Source organism: Blennius ocellaris, assembly GCF_963422515.1.
Source record: "Blennius ocellaris genome assembly, chromosome: 2".
Lineage (NCBI taxonomy): Eukaryota > Metazoa > Chordata > Actinopteri > Blenniiformes > Blenniidae > Blennius > Blennius ocellaris.
Window position 1 is genome coordinate 8,980,918 of NC_137651.1, and position 21,757 is coordinate 9,002,674.

Genomic DNA, 21,757 nt, shown 5'->3' on the forward strand with positions numbered 1-21,757 from the left:
GTAATGTTCAGAATCATCACCCATAGACATAAATGACAGAAAGGGAAAAAATAACAGTTAATGATGCAAGAAATATGATTTAGCAGCCAAGCATCAATAAAATCTGACTCCCTCCTCGAGGGGGAGTGAGATAAACAGATTTCTCTTCCAGGGCTGTCATTCGTGCCTCTTCTTCATGGCCCGGTACATTTTTTTTTCAGCCTCTTGTCTGTGGGGTAATGAATGATTTACTCTGGGATTAAGATAATTCGGAGCTCTGACGACCAATTAACACAGAAACTCAGGAGGCCTTTATCTGAAAACCAATATTTTCTCTTCAAACTGCACAGGCGTCGCTTGAAGGGAGGGTGGGGGCGTTTACTATAAGCCTGTTTGGAGCATTGTCTTGGTGGAAAAATAATTGATGCATCGTTTTCATGTAAATACAAAGTTAAGGCTATAAATGATTAAGTACTGCTTATCAAATGTATCCAAATTGCAAAGTATTTGTATAACCTTTGACAATAGTAAAACAACAAATTAGACTTTAGTGGCAGATTACATTGTGTACATTTGATTTGACATGTAATTACTTGTAATGTTACATTATTAACATACACACATAGGAGGAAAACAGTACTGAAAATATGTAGAATACTATTACAACCACAATCACATAACTCAAAGTATAATTATACTAAGGTATTATTATTTTTCTGTATACTACTCTGGTCCATCCCAGGCAAAGACACAGAGAGAAGGTCATGGGTTCAAATACCTGCCGGGCCTTTCTGTGTGGAGTCTGCATGTTCTCTGAGTGTGCATGGGTTTCCTCCCACAGTCCAAACATATGCATGTCAGGTTAATTTGTGACCCTAAATTGCCCATAGGTCTGAATGTGAGTGTGTGTGGTTGTTTGTCCTCTCATGGACTGGAGACCTGTTCAGGTGTATCCTGCTCTTGCTCATCGTTAGCTCCGATTGGCTCCAGCGACTCTGAACAGAATAAAGTGGTCTATAAAATTAATGGCTTGATAGTAGCTAAGGTTTTACCTTCACCCATTTAGAAGTGGGAATTATTAGATGAGCTTTTGTACAGTGAATATGATCCATACTTCACACCTACACAGATTGAAATGAGGTTTTTGGATGGAGCATACAACATTAACTAATGAAAGGTTGTAACTTTTACAAGTAATGACAGATGACAGCAGCTCAATGTTTTGCGTTCCACTTGAAGCAGGGGAACTTTTCTACTTTCTATTTAATCATGAAAGGACAATTAATACTAAACTGTCTCTTATCTAATCAGACTTCTGTCAAAACAATCAGTATAGGTCCACTTACCTCTCTGACAGGTTTTCTTCCCAGCAGGAAGAAAAACACGTCAGTGTACAACATTGACAATTAATGAACAGATTTTAATTTACCGAGAGATAAATGCAGCTTAGTAAATAATGAAGTCATTATGGAAATCAGCGACTATTGTTTACTTCAGTCTTTGAAACCTTAATCAAAGGTCAACGGAGGCCCAACAGTCTGACTGAAAGTGACCACGAGTTTTGTGACTGTTCAGTCTGGAAGAAGTAACCCACAGCGTCGCTATGAACTTCTCATGCGGGAACTTCTGCAATGAAAGCCGTCTGATCTCATTTTTCTTATGGATACCCCGACAGAAGACTTCTGGCTGCTTTGACTCCACTGGACTCGGGGTCGGCCGTCTGCAGCGTCTGTCTGCTTTTTAGGTAATAATGCAGCAAGATGGCCTCCCACTGATGACAAGATGTCCACACTGTGATGTCCAACTGAGGCAAGGGCATGAGAGATCTCACACACACACACACACACACACACACACACACACACACACACACACACACACACACACACACACACACACACACACACACACACACACACACACACACACACACACACACACACACACACACACACACACACACACACCCAGCCAAGCAGCACATACACAGCCTCAATGAGGGGATCAATGTTTCCTCCACTCAACCATCGATCAAGGCAAGAATTCGAAGTGAAGGAATGAAGCACCAAATAAATGAAGCTCCATTTTATTTCTCTGAAAGACACACAATGTCAGGATGTTTTGGTCAATATGTCAGTGAACAAAAGGCTGTATAACAGCATTGGCAGCATCTCACCTTGTGAATTCTCACCACTCTGAATAACTTTTCTCTCAGCACACAATAACAACAGCAACAACAACAACACTTTCTTTTTCTTCAGTTAATTACCAGTAAATCAATTTGGAAAGCTCTCATTGAAAATGTGCTCCAGTCTCATTGTGGATGTCGTCTCTACTGATCGCCTCTTATGTCTTTCACCTGCCATCCTCAGATCCGATGCTCATTAGAGCGTGCTATTCGGCGCACGTTGTTACCCTTGTAAAATCTGCTGTCAGAGAAAAGAAAAGCAGTTCTTTCACGGAGCGACACAGTCCTAACAGGAGAAATATGATCAACAGATATGACAGCTGTCATTAAAAAGCAATCAAATCAAAGTTGCGCTTTATCAAAACAGTGTTATGTTTTGGTCAAAATGCATCATTTTCCATTCAGGAGAGCAGCAACAAACAAAGTTTTATTTGAAAATCAGGCCCTACAGTTAAAATATTAAACTATTTTTAGATAATGTAATTTTGATTTGGGGACTAATACATTCAAATTATAAAGAATAAAACAAAAATAAATGCTTGAAATATTTCATGTCTGATGAATTTGTAATATGTCTAAGCTTGGCAAAATAAAAGCTTTGGATGCACCTTTATAGAAAAGCCAGTGGGATTTGAGCTGTTAGTGTGTGTTCCAATCCTTTGAATTCAGTGCATCAAGTCTCCCAGAGCCTGGCACTATAACAATCAACTACAAATAAATTGGTATTGCTATGTGCTACAGCTGGGTGAAGCTTGAGGAGCGAAGTAGATTTTTCACACACCTCTGCAGGCCCTCAACGCTCATCACAGGCTCCATAAATCCCAGAGCAGCCAGGCAGGAGAGGGTAGGGATGCACTTAATTTATGGACCTGGAGCACCAGAAACGGCTTTGCTGTGTCACAGCCTGGAACGTATGCAGGTGTGTTTGCTGTGGATGTGATGAGCAGGATGGTGACACACTGAGAAGAGGGTGGGGGTAAAAATACCTGTCATCTTTTAAGCTGCAGTGAGACAGAGAGAGAGAGAGAGAGAGAGAGAGAGAGAGAGAGAGAGAGAGAGAGAGACAGAGAGAGAGAGAGAGAGAGAGAGAGAGCGAAGAAAAAAAGTAGGCAACAAAGAGTGACGGGAGGAGAGCGAGAGGAAATGAGACTGAATTAAACGTGTAAATCAAATGCTGGATGTTATGTGCCGGAGAGGAGGCAGAAATACGCCTCTGAAAATCACAGTGATGGATGGACCTCGGGTGAGCGCCTGCTTATATAGCGCATGAGTGAGCCGTTAAACTCATTAGCCTCCGTTAAGACGTCCCAAGCACGCGCGTGTGCGAGGCCTCCCTGGCCGTTTAAAGGATTCGCCGGCGTGCGGGAAGCGGGCGGTAGACACATCACATCCTTCTGGTTCGCTCAACAGTTGTTATGTGTACTCAGCCAGAAAGCCATACATCCCCACGCTGTGTCACAACAAAGCAGGTGCACACTATGAATATTTCTCCCTGATGAGAAATAAAACGTAAAACAAACCAAAAAAAAACAAAAACCCAAAGTGCACTCAGAAGCTATTTAGCCTGACAGCGGAGAAGGTCAAATACATACAAAGCAAAGAAGCGAGCAAAGCAGAAACCCCACAAAACAAACGGAGGCTGTTTAAGGAAATGTATTTATAAAGGGAATAAAAACGTCAACATAAGAAAAATAATGAGTTTAAGATACAGCAGCAAAACCCTGTGGTCTCTCTCTCCCTCTCTCAGTGGCCTCCTACAGAAGGTCGCCCAGTGTTTCAGTGGGATTTGTTTTAATTCTTACTTTACTGCTCACTGTGCCTTCAAGGTAATTGGCAATCTCATTCCAACTACGCTTGATTTAGCGCCCCTGTAAATGTTTTTTTAGTGTTGAAGGAGTGAGTGTGGAGAGCGGCAGGAGCCGTCAAAGTCTCGGGGGTTTCTTAGTGACATTCAGCAAATGGAGAAAAACTTAATTTATAAAACTGTAATCAAATGAGGGTCCTTTTTTTCCCTTCAATTTATTTGGCAATTTGCCACTAACAAGTTATTACACGAGGAAATAAAGAATGTTTACATATATAGACCAGTGTGTCGCAAGTCGCCAATAAAGATTATTCCTTCTTCTAAATCCACTTTATTAGTTTCAGGCCTCCCATTGGGGGAAAGTAGGGTACGCCCTGGACATGGGCAAATACAAATTAACTCAACAATTACTTCTTTGGTGTGAGAAAATAGAAATTAGAAAGGCGATGACACTTTGAGATTCTTGCTGTGATTGTATCTCCTATTGTCAATGTATTTTTTTATCACCTCAGAGAAAGGATGAATAGCTTCAACTACATCAGAAGGGACAATTACCACAGGGATAAATGAAAATTCAGCAGACTAATTCAATGAAAGGAGCTAGCTAACCATCTCCATGTGGACTTTATTAACTCAACATGCATCTATCCATCTTCTTTCGTCTTCATTCAACTGAAAGTCTTAAGGTGCCGAGTCCAGTCCCAGCTGACGATGAGGGACGGGAGGGCAGATCACCAATTCACATCTAATTTTAGAGTGATTAATCCAGTGCAAACATGTTTTTCCGACTCTGATAGAAAACTCAACCTAGTTCCAAATCGGGGACTGTCTCACTATGAAGCATGAGTGTTCACTGTTATGCCCCTCTTTCATTTAGTAGTTTTTAATACAACTGCTGTTTGGTTCAACTGTGGCTGGATTGACTCTCATCCCCTCTCCTATAATTGTTACCTGCAATTTAACAGTTGTCTATGTTAGCCCAAGCTCAAATATTAAGGAGTTACACCATCATGTTGTGGGGAACTTTGATCATGGTGATCGCAAAAGATTACCATTCTCTCTACCAGAGGACAAAATGGTAACAAACCAAGTAAATAATTCAACGAAAATGGTAATGAAAACAGACATGGAGATGGCACGGTTAGACACAGCTCATTAGTGGTTGAAGGTACAGACACAGAAGCAGCGCTTTTCAGTAGAGCCCACTGGAGGGACTTTTAGACTGGCAGAAATTCAGGACCAAGTCTGGATTTGAGGAAACACACTTTGAATACAATGTTGTTGGACCTTTGACAACAATTTGAAAGTGTTGAAAAACCATGTAATATGGGACCTTTAAGAAAGTCTTGTAATTAATAATGGCTTCAAATGTGGTTATCTGACCTTCCTTTCATTACAATGATCACATTTAATACAAACAACGTGCTGAACGTGGCCTGAAGGTTGCCTATGTTCCACGCTTGCCATTTTGTGTCCACCATAGGTTTTCTCAAGACGAGAAGGGGTTTTAGCTGGTGGCAATCCAGTTCTCAACTATCTTACACACTGGTGCTCTAACTGTTCAAACAAAAACATCAGCTATGTGCACAATGTCTGGCTGTTTTCACGCATGTAACTCTCCTCGCAGGAGGATTGGTATAAGTGGAACATGTGGAGGCATCGTGGGTAATACTACGATGCAAACAAAATCGCTATATATTATGAACAAAAACATATTTTTACAACATTATAAAAGGATTGTGCCAATTATACTTGTAAAATAAGAAATTTGCATCTCTGACTGTATTGGGTTAGGAAAGATTCACTTCATAGTTTTGTCACTTACATTGTTCCTTTTTTTTTAATATATGCTATTTCATTGTTGGCATTCTCTGTGGCAGCAGAGAAAGAATTTAATTGTGCAGGGGAAATATGTTTTTGCTTTCACAGATGACAGTAAAGTTGCAGTTGTAGAATCCACATTTTGTAAGCAGACTTAAGCAGCAGTCGTACAGACAGCCCAGGTGCTAAGCACAATTAAATTACTGGGCCAAATTTAGTATAAATTGATCCCCCCCCCCCCCCAAGTCATCATTAATGAGAAACCTATTCAGCATATTGAAATATTAAATCATGTTAAATACTTAAAAACATAAATAATGACTTTGTAAACCTATTAAAAAAAGTATTTCCATGATATATTGGTGGATTTTCCAAACAAAGATTGTGAAAGCTGTTTATTGACCCCTCTTCCAATAATAACATGTAATTTCCCCCCTTGGTGTACACATCTAAAAACGATAAATGAACTGCGTGTTGGGCGTCCACTTGGCACAGCCCTACCCATCGGTCTGCTCTTTAAAATCAGCATATGCAAGCAATTTCTCACTTTGACAACCCGCAGGTGAAAAGTGACAAAGATGGAGAGAGAAGGTGGCGAATAGAAAGCACGAGGGAGGCTGCGGCAGTACCTTCGAGGTGTGTCAAGTTAGGTGGCCTAGTTCTGAGAGACGGTGACTGGCAGAAGCTGATGAGCAGATAAAAATGAAGGACATATCTCAGATAAGCAGAGTGGTGCAGACATGTTGATGACCGATGTCCCACTGCGCAACAGCCGGGCTGTCATACAGCTACACTTCGAAAGCAGATGGTGCAGCAGGGAAACGTTTGTGTGTGTGTGTGTGGGGTGTGTGTGTGGGGTGTGTGTGCGTGTGTGTGTGTGGGGGGTGTGTGTGCGTGTGTGCAGAAAAGACATAGAAATTAGAGGTGGGCACTTTACATACGTCCCTAATGCAACACTCGACATTGTTCCGAGTGGCGAGTTATCAGGCTTTCTGCTTAGTTTCATGATGACATATTCATTAAATTCAGCTGTGCGGGAGCATAAAAACATCAAAAACCTGCAGGACTATGAAACTCCAGCACCCAGATTGTCTACCTCTGAAGTAGATCTTATACTAGAATTGTGTTGCTGGTGAATTGTTTTCACATTATAATGAAAATACAGGCAAGTATTTGTTCAATAAATGCAACCGAGCAAAATTATTCAGTTTCAAATAGTGAGTGAAAAGTGGAATCAACTGTTTCTTTCTAACTTGAATCAATCCAATGTTACTTTCCACTTAAAATATAAACGGGCAACCAAAACAGAGCAGGAATGCAGCAAAGTGACTCCATTTAACTTTTCCTGTGTCAGCCTGCATTAAACATCAGTCTCCTAAAGAAAGACTAATATATTCTAGGCTTGGTTTGGGCTTTTGCAAAATAAAAAGTATGAAAATGTCAGAGCATATCTGGGCTGATCCGAACTGAAATACTCCTCGAAGCAGCGTGTAAAACATCACATTCAATAAAGGTTTAACTGCCTTGACATTTAAAAGAACTCAAGTCAACTGCTCATATAAAACAGCTTTACTTTGAACAGGGACTTCGTTTTTTTTTGGTTGGAACACCAAATGTACAGCTTCATTCATACATGGGCTTTTTCTTATGGACTCTTGATCTTTCCTGAATATGTGAGCTGGAGAAAATGACCTCGAGTCTCCTACAGATCTAAGATCTGTGGGGAAGATTCTAAAGAAGACTTGTGATAAGTCTATTAAAACAATTCTGGGGTCAAACATGGAGGGCAGACAAGAAATAAATTGATGTAAAGACGCTGAGAAAGAAGAAAATGGTTGATGGAAGAGTGTTAGTTTTGCACAGCCTTCAGGTTTTCAAGCATGAAAAAATAAAAAAAAATCCCCTTTCGGTTCACTTCTTGGCCACGTTCCACTTCAGACATTAATTTGCCAACACCTCTGGACATGCATTGCTGTCTTTCAGAGAGACCAACAGTTAAAACTTTTTAATAGAATATCACTACTATAAAAGAAGTCTGTATGTTTGTTTTCTAGATTCGGTGGAGTTTGTTGTCTTCACAAGGCTGTGGTGCTTTCTTCAGCCACAAGGTAATACTTATGGTGTTTTGGCACTTTCAAAATAAACGGATCTGAAGGATGATCTTACGTTCGTCTTTTCATCTTTGCGGCTCTTCGGCTTCAAACCATGTTCAAACAGTACATTTTCCGATAAAAAAGGGACGTGTTGAAAGTGTTTTTCTTTTTCTTTTTTAACAATAGAATAACAATATTGAGTACTGATAATCCAACAAAGGACAGAAATAATTTAAAAAGGGGAAAAAAAGAAACGGCACAATGATAAATGACTGAAAATACTGCATAGTACAAATGCCCCGTAGCTGTTTTTGTCCGTCCTGTTTTACATGGTACAGAGGGCCAACAGGGACAGACCACAATGAGACAGACTCATCAGTTTTTCCTATGAGCAAGGAAAAAAAACGCACCCAAGGAGATTCCAAAAACTGACTGCTGGCGGTTGCCTCTAGGGCAAAACAGAGTCCACAACATTGTCCTGCCCTTCAAGAACGAGCTCCGGATGGCTGAATCAACTCTCCACATGATTCTTGATCCCTGGAAAGAAGGGTGGCTGCTGGGAAAGTCAGTCCGGTTGGAGTCGCCGGCCGTTATTCAGGTTCACTGCTATTTGTGGTCTTGTCCCACTCTATGCTCTCCTCGCTGTGCGTAGGAGATGGGAGGGCTCCGCTGGCCGCCCCGGGTCGCATCCTGAGTCCCTGGAAACGTCGGCACTCGGGGCAGATGCGAATGTGGCTGCACCCCCGTGCCACCAGCGCGGCCTCCTGCGCCAGTCTGTGGGAGAGCGGCTCGGGGAGCCCGGTGCCGCCGCACAGTTTGCCGTTGCTCAGGCTAACGGCGGCGGCTCGCGCCCGTCGTTCCTCCAGGGGGAGTGGCCGCGGCCTGAGCATGGACGCCGCCCGCCGACGCCTCACCTGCAGGCTGTCGCGACACAGAACGATGCCCTGGAGCTCCCGCAGCATCTCCTCACACACTGACTGCTGCAAGCACAAACATGGGAAGAGAAAGAGAGAAGAGGGGAGAGGGGGATAAGAGAGGGAGAGAGAGAGGGAGAGAGGCCAGACAACTCACTGACTGACTGACTGACTGACTGACTGGATCAGAACAGACCGACAGATGTCACACCAACACATTTACAGTATATCATGGTGAGCATAACAAGTTGTGAACAGTCAGGACAGCACATAAAAAGGCTGGAGTGAGACCAATAAAAACACTCAAAGAATGAACATAATTCATACGAAATGTCAGAACTTACATCTCACATCTCCCGGACTGATGATGGAGCGCTCTGCTGGGTACGTACAGAACGTTCACTTAAGTAATAACAATCAAACATGACACTGCAGCTTAACGAAGGACAGGAGAAGCTCATTATCAGTCCACACATGCTGCACACCAGCACACTGACAACTATATCAATACAGACAGGTACAAATTCACACGCACGCTTGCACACAGATGCACGCATACACAAAACACACACACACACACACACACACACACACACACAGTGTCGACGAATTAGAGCAAAATGTGCATCAGTGCAGCTCAATAAGAAGAAATCACGAGTTGCTGTTTGACTTTCACATTCTGAATGTTTATTGAATTAAAGTCACAGTGTGGAGGCTAGACAGGTATAGAGTATAAAGAGTATATATATATATATATATATATATATATATATATATATATATATATATATATATATATATAATCTTTTTTTTTTTTTAAAGGAATCACATCAGACATTATTCACTGCCTGCATGCACATCCCTCCATGATCACTCATTTTCTGAGGAAGGTTTAATGGCTTTCTGTCTCAAATAGAGAACAGCACGGCTCTGAAATAGATGTTATCCTGCACCAAATAAAATTCTCATATTGTCGACTGGTCCAGATGAAGCTATGTGTGTACGTGGAAAGATAAATTCAACAACAGTTTTTAGGATTATAATAATAACACACAATCAGAGAAAACAACTTTCCACAGCAAAAAAATACTTTAAATGCTCTTTTTCTGTTAAATTGCCATGTCGAGTCTCTCATTTCATTGGTCTTGACAGACTGAGACACAGTTTTTGCGTGACAAAACAGGAAAGTTGAAAATGTTGATGTTATGCCTTTTTTTTTGTGTTTCAAAAAGTTGGATCCAAATGAGCTGGACAGATGTGTGTATTTACGGAGAACCTAGAGTCAGAGTTAATTAGTTACATCCTCTGTCCTCAGCTTCATCTTAAGTCCATCTAATGCTGGTATGAATGACGTCGCTATGTTTTACTGCTCGTTCTCATGATCACAATGTACTACGGTACGAGTGCCCACGGTTCTTAAAGTGAATGAAAGATGACAATTATTGGGTCACTTGACATTATTTACAAAACAGGTGAGATATTGCTGTCGAGGATAAGTTTCACCCCATGTACTGTTCACTACAATCACCCACTGTAAAATCAACAAAAGTGCCCAAGAAGTGGACAAATGTACTTGCACCTTGTGAAAATAGCACCCAAAGCTTCTGACAAGAACATTATGAGTGCAAATAACGCCCACAATAGAAATGTGACCGAATTAAGGCAAAGAGAAAACAATCACAATAATTTCAAAGAGCAAGTGCCTATTGGCAGGACCCTGTGAATATATATTCTCCACCAATAAGCAACCTAAATACATTCAATAATCTACAGTATGTGCATAATGTGCAGTGTGTGTGTGGATATTCCATTGCTGTGAATAAAAAGAAATACACATATGCATGCGCTCAGTGAGAGGTTCAAGTGAGGTATATCTTTGGACTTGTGCTGATTATATATGAAAGGCCGGGCAAAGAAAGGCTATGTGAAGACGCCCTGCGATACTTCCTGTCAGAGCTGTGCACTGTGGGTAAATCTAGAAGCTCCACGAGGGGGGAGGTGCCAGGGAGGGGAGAGGGAGACAAAGCAGATGCAGGTTAGATAACCCTCTCTCACCTCATTTCCTGGTGTCTGTCTTAACATCCACACAAACTCCAGCACGGCCATGAAGATAGCCACCAGCAGACCACACACCAGCACCACGAAGATACCGCCGATGTTCTCCATACCCAGACCTGAGGGGAGAAGGCCAGGCCAATGAGGAAAACCGGAGGAAATTTGTCATGGATGATCAGATAAGATGAGTTCTGAGTGGAGACAAACCTTTGGCACGATGGTCCTCCTCCTTTGGACACTTGCCACCATCCCACCACTTCCTCTTGAGGATTTCCAAACGATTGTCCTCCTGCAGTTTGAGGATGGCGAGGTCAAACTCATCACGGTACACAGAACCTGCAGTGGAGAACATAATTATGTCATTAAAAAGAGATTTAGATGAAAAAGAGTAAGAAAAAAAAGCCAAGGTTAGAATAGTCGACACAGCACTGAAATGTTTAAAGTTTTGTGTGTTTTCTTAAACGCATACTAAAATATAAATTATCAAGTGTAATAAATCAAAATTAGAACATTTCAGATAAAATTTTGTCTGTGCCTGCCACTCGCTGTCGACTAGTATCCCCTCCATTTTTTTTTTTTTTTTTAAACCAAAATCCCATCTGTTTTGACTGGCCAATTTATCACATTTTTTTTTTTTTTTTCGTGTGTGTGTGGTTTATCAAAGTGTTAACAAAAGTCACAGCACAGTAGTTCATCATTTTCTGCATGTACTTTTTGTATACACGCTTCCATTTTTTCCCCAAAATCCCATTCGATTTGACTGGCACGTTCTTTTTTTCTTCGATTTTTGCAGAAACGGTTTGCTGAATCATTAACAAAAGTCATAACAGACAATTCCCAAGAGGCAGGCACACAGAAAAATATCAGAAAAAAGGTATTACGGACTTTTGATTCTCTGTAGTAAACATCTGACTGCATTATGCTTCAACAAAACTTTTCAGAAATCAGATATGGTAGGTTTTCCAGCCGTGTTGTAGTGTCACCAAGCAGGTCACACCATCCGGTGTGATTTGGAACATCTCCCTCTAAAAGAAGAGCCTTCAAACCTTTAAACATCAAAGGAATACAAATTAGTCTGTTTACTTTCAGGTGTATTTTAATTCCCTTGTCTGTGGTTTGTCTCAACGTGAGATCAAAGCGAAAGAAAACTCGGTGTTTATACTCTGGAAGCAGCACACGGATCGCACAGAAACACTTTCACATTCAACTGAAACTAAATTTTAAATTCCCTTTCTCTTGTCCTCAAATCTCCCGTCACAGCAGGGAAACAGCTGCTCGATTTAAGTCGAGCAGTAAGTCAGTCAGTTTCACACTTTTTGCATCATTTTGCCACACGACACCACCAGCTAATAGTTTGCCTTTGCTGAAGCTTTACTTCTCAAGCTCCATCTCCAATGTGCCTTTTATGGCATATCCCTCTACTTATGGCCCTGCCTCTCCTACTTAGCTACACTATAAGTTACACAGTGCGCTTAAATGAAGCCAACAGTTCTATCATCTAATGCTCATATGTTACACTGAATAAAGGACAGGATAGATTCTTCTTTCATTTCCTTTTATTTCAGTTTTCTTGCATCCACAATGAAAAGAAAAGCCTTTTTAAAACAAGATTTAAAGAAAAAGAAATGATATGTCTGTGATGCCCGGATTTATTCTTTTTCATCTAAATCTCTTTTTAATGACATATTTATTTAGATATTAAAGCTATAACATTCTAAAGACCTTGCTTCTGCATGGTTTTACAATTGGCTTTCAATACTAGACAGTTTTGTGTTTTTGATGGCCCTCAGATTTGACAAATGTGTGAAATGTTGGTGAATCTATTGTGTCCTGGTGGTCACTTGCCAGGATTTGGGATCAAAGCTTTATTTGTCTGTTTTTTTTAGTAGTTTTTGTATTTTCTAAACTTAATAAACAGTCTAGGAGTCATGACTATGAAATGTACATTATACCAAATCCTGTCAGCTTGCAAAAATCATAAAAAAGCCAGATATTTTATATGAGATTAATATGGGATTGGAATAAAATAACTGTTAGGATTATAACGTTTTGCAGTGGGCAGATTGTTCACCCTGTTGTTGGAGTACTCACCCAGTGGCATCCCGATGCCGTAGCCTTTGGTGTCCAGCAGTCCTCCGATCTGGGTCAGGTTGCAGTTTCTCTGGCGGTAGTACTCGTTCATGGTGCTCTCAAGCAGGTAAGCATAGTTGGAGTTGAGGACGCGCGCAATCCCCTCCTCGGTGCTCTTCACAAACACGCTGGGCTTCTTCGAGTGCATGAAGTTCCACATACGCTGGTAGGTTTGGTAGCGAGAGTTCTGCAGTGACGAGACATAAAACATTCTCTATTTGGGAATCAAGATTGGTTTTCCTTTGCCTTTCCTTTTTATTTTCTTGAAAGATGACTTCATTTAAACTCCGGAAACTACTCAGCTGTTAATTCTAAAAGGTTCTTCATTTATCCCTTTGAGAAGCTAAAGAACTTTAGAACAGGCACTTCACTTAACATCCCCACCTGTCTTCTATTTTCTACTGGCCTGTCTTCCCTGAATTATTCAAGGTCCAACGGAAGTAAAAGTGCCAAGAAATACAAGGATAATGTCTTTCTTCTCCCCTCTCATGTCATCCCTCACTGTCTCGCTTGATTGTAACTGTGGCTTTCTCTGGTTCTCGTTGCCTTTTTCTCTCTCTCTCTCTGAGGTCAAATCTTGGGAAGATGAAAGAGGCTAGTGTGGGACCTGGACAGTGCACCGTCTCCCTGAGGAGAAGGCTATTGAGTGGCTGTGGAGAAGAGCAGACAGGAAACAGATAAAACCTGTGGTCAGAGGAGGAGGACTGGAAGGACGGGAGGTGATGAAGGGGATAACATCACTGATGGCCCATTGATTTCAACGGGCTTCGGGATGAGTGCCTGTGCGTGTGCCTGTGCGTGTGCGTGTGCGTGTGCGTGTGTGTGTGTGTGTGTGTGTGTGTGTGTGTGTGTGTGTGTCTGTTCGCGTGCGATTGCAACATGTAAACAGTACATCATACAGAGTGATGTGCATAACCTCTGACCTGGAAGAAGGTCATGGTGGATCCACCGTGCATGGTGCCGTACTCAATTGCCGTCTGATCTGCCAGATCGTCTACCGACTCTATCGGCACCTCCATCCTCTGGACGGTGAGGAAGGCGGCCAGGTTGGCAGTGTAGGATGAGATGATGATTAATGTGAAGGCCCACCTGTGCAGCAAAAAAAGTAGAGGAGAGGAACATATGTATTCACCTAAAAACATATGTAAATAGGCAGGCTGATGTATGAAGACAGATTGTCTGCGGTGGAAGAGCAGGAGGATTAAAATAACTGCACACCTGAGAGCGGGAGACACGACGGGACTGTGAGTGCGTAGACGGATGAATGGGCGCAGATGGAGAGAGGTGACAATGGTTTAGACACATAGAAAGACATGCAGAGAAGGACTCACAGCCTCATCTTAAAGACTAGAAGTCTAGAATGAAACCTCCCAGCTCACGCTGAGGATGAAATGCGAGGAGACATGGAGCTTTACAGGTTTGAATGCAAAAAACATGTAAATGCACATCTGTGTGTGTGCGTGTGTGTGTCTTCAGGAAAACACTAACCACACTCCGCTAACACAACGTGTGGACAGAGCCCGGGGAGCGATGGTGGATCCTTGCTGCATGAAGCCTCCAACTGGGAACCAGAAACTGTTGCCAAGCGAGTATTGGTTGATCAGCAGGTTGCAGCGTCCCTTTAGACACGGGTGGGGATTGTACCACTCGTATGGTGTCAGTCTGTGGTAAACACATAAGAGAGTTAAAAAGGTTGGGAGAGAAAGTTTGATTTAGTATTCTGATGAGAGCTAATCTCAAGAGAAAACAGGGTGAGAGAGACGGATGAGTGAAGGACAAGGAGCAAAACAACTCAAACAATAGTCAACTGAGAACAAAGTCGCCTTGGTTCCCTGGAGAGTTTCACTCCCCATGAGCTGCCTGCTGGAACCATGGGAGTGAGGGTAGCCTGGTGTCTTTAAATGTTGTGGCATGAAAGAAAACTGTACCGACTCTGTTCGGAGCTGAAGTGAGACATTCATTTGTGTCAGCCTTAAAATGTCTTCATAATTTCTTTCTTACAGCAGCACAGCTTCATGCTTCATGCTGGAGATTCATCAATAAACCATTACAGAAGCAAAACCTGCAGTATTTTGCATTGAAGGACACAAGGGCAGTATATTATATTTAACCTTCCAGATTGCAGATTTTCTTAGCATTATGCTCTGTGCTGTTGTGAAACAGAATTATTTAGTTGCTTGTTTAAGTAGATTTCTGTTTGGTGTGTTGATGTGTCGTTTGAAGGAAGTTGTTATATAGAAGACATATATTTGGAGATACTGGATGATAACTACCCAATAATAGTGTTCATGTCATTCATGGCATTTTTGTAATTTTCAACCAAATCAAATTTACCTGGAGCCACAAAACATGTTGAACCTTTGATATGAGGCTGACAGAGCTTCAAAAGTTCAGTTTTGAAACACAAACAAAAACTGTATCTTATGCTGCATTTATGAAGTTTCAATTACAACTCAGGAATGGAAACACTACATTTTCAGCCGATTTTGTACCTGATATTAGTGGTTTCACAATTCTTTTCAAACATTTTTCAGACAGAATAGAATAGAATAGAATAGAATAGAATAGAATAGAATAGAATAGAACGAAAGTTGAGTATCAAATAAGACAGGATTAGAATAACATAAGTAATTTTAAATAATATGTACATGGGTTAACATAGACTAATATGAGCACATACATTATTAAATTAACCAAAACACAGCAAATACTATTCATAGGGAGGAACTACAGAGTCTTAGGCCTCAGGAAGGATGGACATTTTCACAAATGTATCTCTTTTTGTCGCAGTTTTGCTTTTTTTTTTTTTATTTCCATTTGAAGGGTTTTTTTTCCCCTTTTAGAAATTCTAGTCATTTATATATTTTCTTTTTCCATTTGAGTATTGTGCCTTTTTATTTCTTCAGAGGAACAATATTGTGTACCACTATGTGGATCATCAACATCAAAACAGTCTTTGAATTTGAATAGATAAATTATTATGTGTAACAATGTTTGTTTAAAGTTCACAGTTACTAGTGAATTCACACTAATTTTGATTAAGTTTGTTGCCTCTGGTATTGTGTAGTTATGAATAAGTAAATTATGTAATTAAATGTCTCTAACTTGCACTGTGAATTACTTCCCTAATTATAAGAATTGTATCTTACTCTTAACATGTTCAAATAGAGAAAAGTCCCCAAACCGGACACCGTATTAAAAGTACTCTTGGGTGTGTGTTTCAGGAACAGCACCTGCTTAACCACTTGCGCCAAATTAGATAGTGCATTTCAGACATAAAAGGGCAAAGATGACAAAGCAAAACCAGATGAAACACACCAGAGAGGGAGACCTGAACAAACGTGTATTGAATGTGACAGAGAGAACTAGTACCACCCCATGGCTTACACAACCACATATTCTTCACCCATAAATATATATATATATATATATATAATTTTTTTTTTTTATAATTTCTTTATTGATTGATTGATTGATTGATTGATTGATTTTTTTTAACAAGTACTTGAAAATTTCAGCACAAAAACATAAAACAATCAGTTTGTAGAAATGTACTTTAAATGGTCACTTTAGAGTTTGGTTTTTTTGCAACTTTTAGCTGAGTATAGCAGTATTTCTACTCATGTGGAGTACATTTGTAACACTGTGTGAACCTTACGACTGGTGTTTGGGGTAAACATATGCTTTGTGACCTTTTGCATTAATAGTTTTTTTTATTGTCACTTACATTCTGCAGCAGGGAAATCCATATTTGGTATGAGCTCTCTTTGCCTTTGAAGTAGCATCAGTTCTTGGCCAGGAGTTTTTTTTTCTTTCTTCATTTTAAACAGTCCAGTTCAACAGTTACCAGACAATAACCTCATGCTTGAGCAAAAACTGTGGCTCAAACTCTGGTTGTATTTCCTCTGATGTATAATGCATTTGGAACCAATCAGACAGTGTCCTGCTGATATCACATGATGGGCAAGTAGCATTGGCATAACAGTAGTAGTAGTATAAAAGTCTGCAATCACTGCACAAAATAGTATATCTGGAATTGAGTTAACAATCTGTGCATTTTACCACAGCTAATAATCATTAATGAAGATGAGGCGCAGGTGTGTCAGTTCTCTCCCTGGGCAGCAGGTGGCACTGTGAGGCTGGAGACCCACCACTGGGAGGAGAACGTTCCATTCAATGTAATGTGGAGGATCAACTGCAGAGACTGACTAAAAGTGAGAGCAGATGTACCTGTTTTCCTCTTGGTATGGGCCCCAAAAAACAAATGTTGGTGCTCCACCCCCTTCCCCAATTGTACATAGAAGTTCTTTTACCTGGCCACCAGGAAGAGGACACAGCTCACAGCTAAATAGGCCAGAAGCATGAAGAGCCAGACACCTGGGGAGAAGGGATCCAGGAAGGAGAAGTAACCTGGCCTCCGTCCCTGGAACACACGTGCAAAGAGAGCAGAGCAGAAATTAAAGCTTCCTGAGACAACCACATGATTTCATGATCACATAAAGGAGTCCCGTTAAAAAAGGGAGTCAGAGGGATTTACTTTCATTTGAAGATGTCACTAACCATAGTAAAGAAATCAGTACTGAGAGAAATTATACCATATCTTTGTGCTGATTTCTTTGAACCGACCACATTTGATCTGTGTTAACCAACATTTACTATTGCCTGTATAATTTGGAGGAGATGAAAAAGGTGACTGTGACAGTAAATAATGGGATTTCTCTGTGATATGCATAGATTTCCCTGTCCTAAACTGATAGCACTATAATTATATGAATCACATTTGCATGTAAACATTGGGATCAACATTGTATGAAAGCGCAAAGTCAGTCGACCATGAATTGTCAATAGAGCTTCGCTGGGCTGTGTTCTGATCCAACAGCAGAGATAAGAGGGTTTATTTCCCAGATTTGACAAATGAAACAACAGAAAGGCCTTTATTGAGTGGCAACTATTCAATTGTAATTGCTAGACTCTCTGCTATCACATGAAACTGTGTTAGGTGTAGTGGTGAAGAATAATTATTGGTTGAAATTATCAAAAGTATTGCAGACAACAGCTATTGTTTGTACTTCCCACAAGGTGTCACGCTGGATAGAGAGAAAGGTCAAACAATCAACTACACCATTACAGCTATATTAAACTGAAACGCATTTTCGCAACCTATGGTTGACTTCCAATATGACTGGGAGTGCACAGCTTCCCAGCTCGGAGCGGAGAAATGGGGGAGAGATTAATAGCTTAGGCTTGTGCAAAAAGGCTGGCTGCATGGAGGCAGTTAGAGGCGGTTATGGATCAGTTTGGACTGGTAACCAGGAGATCAAGTGGCTGAGATACAGTTGGCAGCCAGTAAGCCAATGGGAATATAGGGGCTAATTCCTGGTGTTTCATTATCCAGCAGCTATTGTCCTCTAAATGAAACCAATTACTGATGAACCACTGTCAGCACGGCTGTGTGCTTATTTATATGTGTGTTTGTTCATTTATGCACACGTTCAGCTTATAGACCATCACACTGAACGCCAGCGGGGGAATATTAGCCATTTACATCCAGAAGCACGTCCGCCATCTGTTAATGACTATGAAATGGAGGTGATGGTCTGGGCCAGCAGGACAGCGAGAGAAGGTGATAAAAAAGTGAGAAGAAAAAAACCCCAACTGTCCAGCCGTTGCTGTGGAAGGGACACACAATGTCATGTGGTTGCGTATCCCTTCTCCTGCGTCTGTGTGTCAACAGGCAGCAGCAGCATGGAGCCCACCTGAACAACCCCAGATCACTTTTATGCAAACAAACCTCAATCAGATACTCGCGAGACACCTCATGCAGGCTAAAACGCAGCAGGGATACATTCCTGAGGCCCTCTGAAATTCAATTTGAGGAAAGGAGGGTGAAATCATTTTGGTAGGAACTTCTTATGATAAACGAATCCTCATTCAGACTTGTGCAGCAATGGAAATTCATTAACGTGTTTGTAATCACTCGCATATTAGTGCGACGGAGGGAAATAGGAGAAAGCAGGGAATGAAAGTGAGATTTACTGCCATTCGGAGCAAAGATTCAAATCAGCCTGCCAGGTTTCATGAATGATGGTCATTCTATGATGTGAAATGATAATGATAACTGTCTGGAAATAGAACACGACTGGTCTAAAACACACAGTGTATAGAATGTCTGGGCAATAATCTTTATTTATTGAAAAAATATAGTAATTAATCTTAGACATGTCAAAACAAAACATGTGTGAAAGTACATATGCACATATACCCTTACTGTATATGTGTACACATACACGTCCACATATAAACCTGTTGTTGTTCATCTCTATAAATAATTTAATTAGCATTTGATGAAAACATAATTACACAAAATAACACATCTATATGCAAGTAAACCCACACCTGTACATATTTGTATGCACATGACTCATATTTAGTAGTAGGAAGAGTTAAAACTTATTTAAAGTTCATATTATACAACTTTTCAACACTTTGACATGGGTCTCGTTGGTTCAAAAAGGCTGTATTCAAAGTATATTGCCCCAAATCCAGCTTTTCTTTGATTTTCATCCATTTGAATATTGGATCATATGAGCTGCATTCAGAATCTGCTGTGTCTGTGTGAGCTGGTCTGTATCCGCCCACACACTTGCTCATCTTGGGAAGAGGAGGAAGTACTTCAGGGACAAATTGAGGGCCTACCGTGATTTGGAATTGGCTCCAGTGGCACTTATACAGGGGTTGATTTCTGATTCTCTCTGTGTTGCACACACGTTATAAAAATTGAAACAAGATAGGGAGAGAGATGACAGATTGTCTTCACATATAGGGCATCATTTCCAGGTATCGGGATGGATATTATTGTTGGAAAACCATTACAAAGGTAATTGCGCATCATATGACTCCTTTAATCCTACCAATTCTCCAAAATTCAACAGTCACATTTATGATTCTCTTGTAAGACATCTGTCAAACAAGCAGTACAAAAAAAATGACACGCTGGTAATCAAATGTGGTTAAAATAAATGTATTGTCCACAAAGGTGCAGGTCAAACGGTGTGAATAAAACACAGTCGTGATTCAATAGAGATTGCACTTAAGTATGACGAACAACGAGATACTGAATCTAAGTACCAAAAAAACTGCGCCTAATGAGAGTAAAGTGGGTATTGGTAATCTGTAACAGGACTGTGTGCTGACATGGGTTCTCCTGTTTGGTGCATGCTGAAGCAGCGTTTTGTGGACTGCTGGCTCCCCGTTTGCCCACATCTTAAGTTTCCACCAAGGTGCTATTATTAAGATGAAGAGACCTGCAGAGAGTCAGGAATCCCTTGCTAACAGATGGTGGAGAAGTGAAGGTGCAAAGGAGCAAGTCAGAAATAGAGGCACAGAGAAGGGAAAGAGTAAGATTAGAAGGAAGAGAGGAAAATGGTGGGAGTCAGGGCTGCTCAGAAAACCTCAGTCTGGAACTGTAATATATATACTTAAAGAGACAGACACAAAGTTGTGTTTCCAGGAGTTGGAGGGGAAATTAGCCATAGCGTTGATGCGGCAGGCACACTAATGAGAGTCTGAGTTTCAGATAGGATAAATGGCAGCGGCACAAAATGTCTAAAACATTTGTGTGCATATATTCAAAATATGTTGAGGCGTGTTGTCTGGGGAGAGAAGATTTCCATTTTGCAAACATTTGAGGTCAAACTGAGGAGCAGTCTAATGAAACCCTCTTTAATGGCCATGAAAATGACAACAAAAAACCCTTGTTACAGCGATGCCTTACATATTAGTTTCAAAAGGTCGCAAATAAATATTTTACTTTAACTGCATATCATATGACAATGTGTAATGTTGATATACTCGCACCAACAGATAATTACGGCTCGCCTCTGCTGCTCTTCTCACCTTTGTGAAGTGTTTCGACACATTTGAGCTCATCATTTTGATTTTTAATATTATACTGGCTCAGCAGCCAACTACAGAAACACAAAGTTGGTGAGTGTGCGGTGAACATGAGAATTTTCCTGCCAAGTGGTCACATGATACTCTGAGGTGTTGGTAAAGACCAAAGATGCAGTAGCTGATATTTAACATACATTATCAGGTCAATACGAAGAGAAAAAGAACAGTGATGTCGATGCGAAATGAGTAAAAAGCCAACCATAGTAATTAAGTAGGAAACAACCTTATCCCTAACCCAACAATAATATGATTGTGACATTCACAGTAAGAATATTTTTTGTGTGGAATTCCGTCTCCTTGTGTTTGGGTTTATTTCCTCAAAAAGTCCAAAAACACACATTGGAGGTGAACTGATTGCCCGTAGGTGTGAAGGTGAGAGTGCGTCTGTCTTGCTGTGTTCGCCCTGTGATTGACATCCAGGATGTATCCACAAGACACCCACACTCAGCTGAGACGGACTTCAGCTCACCGACTCTTAGTTGGATAAAGCAGGATATAAAATAGGAGCAAGTAGTTTAAAAATAACTCTGTATAATGGATATCCACTGTCATAATTTCAGCGTCATTCACAATGACTCACAACATATTGCTCGATCTTCATCTTGGGCAACGGGAAGCCAGGTTCGATTCCTCGTTGCTGCAGGAAGCTCAACTATAATGCGAATTGCAGTAACTTTATGTTAAAGGCAGAAACTGAATAGAAAATACTGTATATGCTTCAAACTATTTCTATATTCCAAAAGTAAATGTCTTTTTACATATTGAAGCATTAAATTTGACTGCAGGATGAAGTTAACCTCATTGGAAACTTTGAATGTGA

At 40.8% G+C, this 21,757-nt stretch overlaps 1 protein-coding gene across 1 annotated transcript in view; it reads right to left on the minus strand.

Annotated features, from left to right (window-relative positions):
- Positions 1-8,475: 8,475 nt before the first annotated feature.
- Positions 8,476-21,757, minus strand: part of grik4 (glutamate receptor, ionotropic, kainate 4) — a gene marked incomplete at both ends in the record, with an annotated part of 199,642 nt that continues 186,360 nt past the window's right edge. The window contains 7 exons of the mRNA XM_080512931.1: positions 8,476-8,865; positions 10,855-10,973; positions 11,062-11,190; positions 12,946-13,171; positions 13,908-14,073; positions 14,473-14,646; positions 17,298-17,407. Coding sequence (XP_080369057.1) covers positions 8,476-8,865; positions 10,855-10,973; positions 11,062-11,190; positions 12,946-13,171; positions 13,908-14,073; positions 14,473-14,646; positions 17,298-17,407 — 1,314 coding nt within the window. The remainder of the gene's footprint in view (positions 8,866-10,854; positions 10,974-11,061; positions 11,191-12,945; positions 13,172-13,907; positions 14,074-14,472; positions 14,647-17,297; positions 17,408-21,757) is intronic.